The sequence below is a fragment of the Cyprinodon tularosa genome, unplaced genomic scaffold (assembly GCF_016077235.1).
Source record: "Cyprinodon tularosa strain WSP-4 unplaced genomic scaffold, ASM1607723v1 ctg870, whole genome shotgun sequence".
Classification (NCBI taxonomy): domain Eukaryota; kingdom Metazoa; phylum Chordata; class Actinopteri; order Cyprinodontiformes; family Cyprinodontidae; genus Cyprinodon; species Cyprinodon tularosa.
In genome coordinates, this window is record NW_024039641.1 from 239129 (window position 1) to 243179 (window position 4051).

At 38.2% G+C, this 4051-nt stretch overlaps 1 protein-coding gene across 1 annotated transcript; it reads right to left on the reverse strand.

Moving 5' to 3' along the window:
• Positions 1 to 278: 278 nt before the first annotated feature.
• On the reverse strand, positions 279 to 3523 carry LOC119775437. The gene is made up of 5 exons (XM_038273415.1): positions 3300 to 3523; positions 2989 to 3191; positions 1910 to 2069; positions 1134 to 1277; positions 279 to 413 (listed from the first exon to the last, which is right to left on the reverse strand). Exons 1-5 carry the CDS (start codon positions 3520 to 3522, stop codon positions 379 to 381), a joined length of 765 nt encoding a protein of 254 aa, XP_038129343.1. The 5' UTR covers position 3523; the 3' UTR covers positions 279 to 378.
• Between the last annotated feature and the right edge of the window lie 528 nt (positions 3524 to 4051).

Here is a 4051-nt window from a genome sequence, read left to right on the forward strand (position 1 = left end):
CTACAATCTTGTCTTTCCTGCACACTTTGGAGTCACAAACAAACCATTACAAAATGTTAAATATAAACACATCGTATGAATAAACCAGAACTGGTCTGAATTTGTGGCTGAATGTCATTATGGTACCTCCAGATACTTTTAAATGGTGGCAAGCAGTAGTCCAGCCTTGTTGGTCTCAGGATCAAAGATGAAGATACCTACTGAAGAATTAACTAAATAACCACACAAGAAACAATTTGTGAACAGTAGAGATTCTTTTTTATTCTTTTTTACTCATGTCACAAAACAGACAAAACAAAACAAGCATTTAGATTAACATGAATATTCAGACAAAATGCAGAACACTGTTGTTGACCTCCAACGCTCACTCCAAAAAAGTCATGGCCCCAACATTGTTTCATCTTCATCTGGCCCTTTAAGAAATGCACAAAAGAACATATTTTGTTGACTGAGTAAAGCAGTACTGTGGTTATATGGTTGCAGTGAAGTACAAAAATCTTATCAGGAGACCAAACATAAAAGGCCCTGTAAAGTGATATGCTATAAATATGTACAATATAGTGTTTAGGGATGGGCACAATTAATCGATGATCGATAATAGATCATATAAAACACCGTTATAAAACACTGTTTATAGTTCATTCATATAGTGTACGTCTTGAATCTGTAAAACATGTCACAATGTGCCAGGTAATTAAATATCCGACCAGCGGGGGGCGATGTTGCCCAAAGACAGCAGAGAAAGCCTGAAGTTACAGTAATAAAACATTATCACTGCAACGATAAGCGACAATAAAAACTACCAGCAAAATATTTTGTATTATAAATCTGTCACTAAATTCTGTCTTGAAAGCCCTACAAAATACTAGAAACCACTAAACTATATAAATTAAGTTCAAGTACTGCACCTGTACTGCAAAACTGTAGTGATACCAATCAACTACCTTTTCTTATTAAAAAAATCAAAGTGGTGCAACTGCAAACACAACCTGATAAATAGTCATCTCATGAAAAAACGATAAATTCAAATTGTTATTGTGGGGAATTTCTTTGACGATATAGCGCACACAATAAAATATCGCCCATCCATATAAAACGTACAGTATTGTACGTAGGTATTGTAGCTGACTTACCTGCGAGCTGTGTGGAACGCCTTTTCTCCTCTCTCTTTCTCCTTCCACCATCCCTGTCTCCGGCGAGATGAAGCCACCTTTTTATATAAGCCTCCACCTCCTGGTCTGTTGCAGTGGCTGTTAACTGATTGTTTCTGACTGTTCCTAAAAAAAAAATAGAAAACTGTAAAGCTTTGAATACATTGCACACAATAGTGAGAAATTGGCTAACTGCATGACATGCTATATCCTGCCCATAGTTAGACAGCAATGAATGTAGTTTGAAAACAGTCTAGCCATGACCAGCTAATTACTAAAACTGTAGGAGGAAAACTGATTGCAGACCAGAGCATCTTAGAACAGGGGACAGATAAACAGCTGGAGGAGATGATGAAGCACATAGTTATCGAAATTTTTATTAAGGTGCAGATCACTGATACTTTGGCGCATAGTAGCCTGTGTCTTCTCTAGAGTCTCTTCTTCAAGTCTTCAAGTCTCTGAACCGACTTGGAGCATGATAAAACAGCCCTCACTATTTGCTTGTCACTTAGAGACTTGGTTTTGCAGATGCAGCAAAAAAAAAAAAAAAAAAAAAAAAAAAACAAGCAATGGCATCCTATTAGAATACAATAGAATATTGTCTGCTACCACACTGATACATAATCATCCACACATGCATTTTGATAAATTGATATGATTAATTTCAGCACCCATATCTACTCACAAGCATGAAAGAAAATGAAGAAAGGATTTATAAGACACATCACTAGGAAATATAACCCACAATTAACACTTACCAGTGATTACATCTTTTAACTGGAGGCTGTGGAATGCCGTTTTCCCATTCACGCCACGCCAGTTAAGTTGTTTGGCCAGGGAGTTGGTGAATAGATTTTTCATAATCCGCCACACTGTGTCCTTGATATCAACTCCACCGATGACACTCAAAGCAGCAGTCTCAGCAAAAAAAAAAGAGAACATACATGATCAACACAAGCAGAATTAAACTTTTAACATCTTGTTAAAAAAGTTCAAATATCAAATATATAAACAAGGAGGAATCGTCACAAAAAAGCCATTTCATGCTCAAAGGGAGGGTCTGACTAATGTTTGGTAACAAAACATTGGTGAAATGGAGTTTGTGGCAGATAATGATTATTTAAGGCTGCGCTGATCTGGAGTGGATCTATATATCCCCTGAAGGAATTTAAGTTGCACGAAAACTGTCTGGGCGAGGAAATGAACGTATTTCATCCTAGAAAATAGTACCAGGTTGAAAAAAAAAACGAATAAGGAAATTCACCTTTAAGCCAGCTCCTTTGTTTCCTGTCTTTTATTACTGGACAAACTGACTAATCCAGGTGTGCCTGACCTCAGTAACTGGCCAGACACACCTGGATTAATCAGTTTGTCCAGTAATTAAAGACAGGAAACAAAGGTGATGGCTTAAGTTTGGAAAGTTCTGGATTTGTGAATAGAGCCCATTTATGGTCAAAGCTAACAATTAATGTACTCAAACTGTACAGTCTGATCATCAAACACGACCACAAAGCTCACACTTTATGGATGAAAAATGTCCAAAGACTGACTGCTCTGTCTATTGACAGCTGTCAGTAAATATTTATTTCAATAAATCAATACATTTTCAGTGAAGTCATTTCAGTGTGCTATGGTTTATTTTTTTTACCTGAGATATCCATGTAACCAGCTGATCTTCATTTTTGGATGTGCAGGAGGAATTTTTTTTCCCACAGATGTACAAAACATGTATCCAAACACTCTTTAGTTTAGAATAGTCTTTACTCAAATAAAAAAAAAATCTAGCATAAACACCAGCACTCACAAAATAGTTCTAGAGTGAGAGATGAATTGTTACCATTTTCTGTTTAAAGTCCGCCTCTTCCCTGACCCGCTTCTCCAAAGCCAGTAAAGAGCTGATATCCTTAACTGGGAGGACATCTTTTTCAAGGACCTCCTGCCCACCAACAGGTTGTCCATGGATCTTGTTCAGGGTCAGGGTAATAATTTTGATCTGCTCCATGATAAGCTCTTGGTTTGTCAGGAGCCTACACAGAAGAGCTAAAACAACATACAATAAAATAATTAAAAAGAAAGAGGCATTGGAAGATGAAAAAATTTGTGAGACAGAGAGGGTATGTGCATTAGTGTACAAATACAATCACTTACGAGCAAGGTTTGAAGCACCTGCAGCTGACAGTTCATTGCCCCGACTGGTTCCTGGTTGTTGTGGGCTAGCATTGGGCAGTGGTCTTGCCACTGATGCAGGTCGTTGGGGGCTAGGGGCCCTTCTCTGTGTTACACTGAAGTCTGGCCGTTGAATTTTGGGGGCTGCAGGTAGTGATGATTTTGGTGCAGGTGAGTCGCTGTCGCTGTCGCTTTGAAATCGCATGTTTGGTCTAGTGTGAGAGGAAGAGGGGAAGAGGAAGAAATTGAAAGTATAAAACATTTGTAATTGGTAAGTTGTTGCACTGAACTTGTATTGCTTTAGGTATAGCACACATCAGACTTCTTAGCTCTATTACTTTCATTAGCAAGGGCAGGAGAATACCTTCAGTAATCACTCACTACACATGAGTCAAAAACCTTATGAGAAAGAAGATAATTGCATCTGATGATACACATTGATCTAAGACCACTACACCAAACTCTACACTATAGGGAGTCCGGTGTAAGTTGAGTTCCTTCTCATATTCAGGATCACTACATTAAAACAACAGGCTCTATGCACAACTCCATCATTTTCTGAACTTCAGGAGGCTCCTTTGTTTCCTGTCTTTCATGATTGGATGCACTGATTAATCCAAGTGTGTATGACCTAAGTAACTGGCCAGACACACCTGGATTAATCAGTTCGTCCAGTAATGAAAGACAGGAAACAAAGGAGCTACCTTAAATTCAGGAAGTAGTGGAGCTGTGCA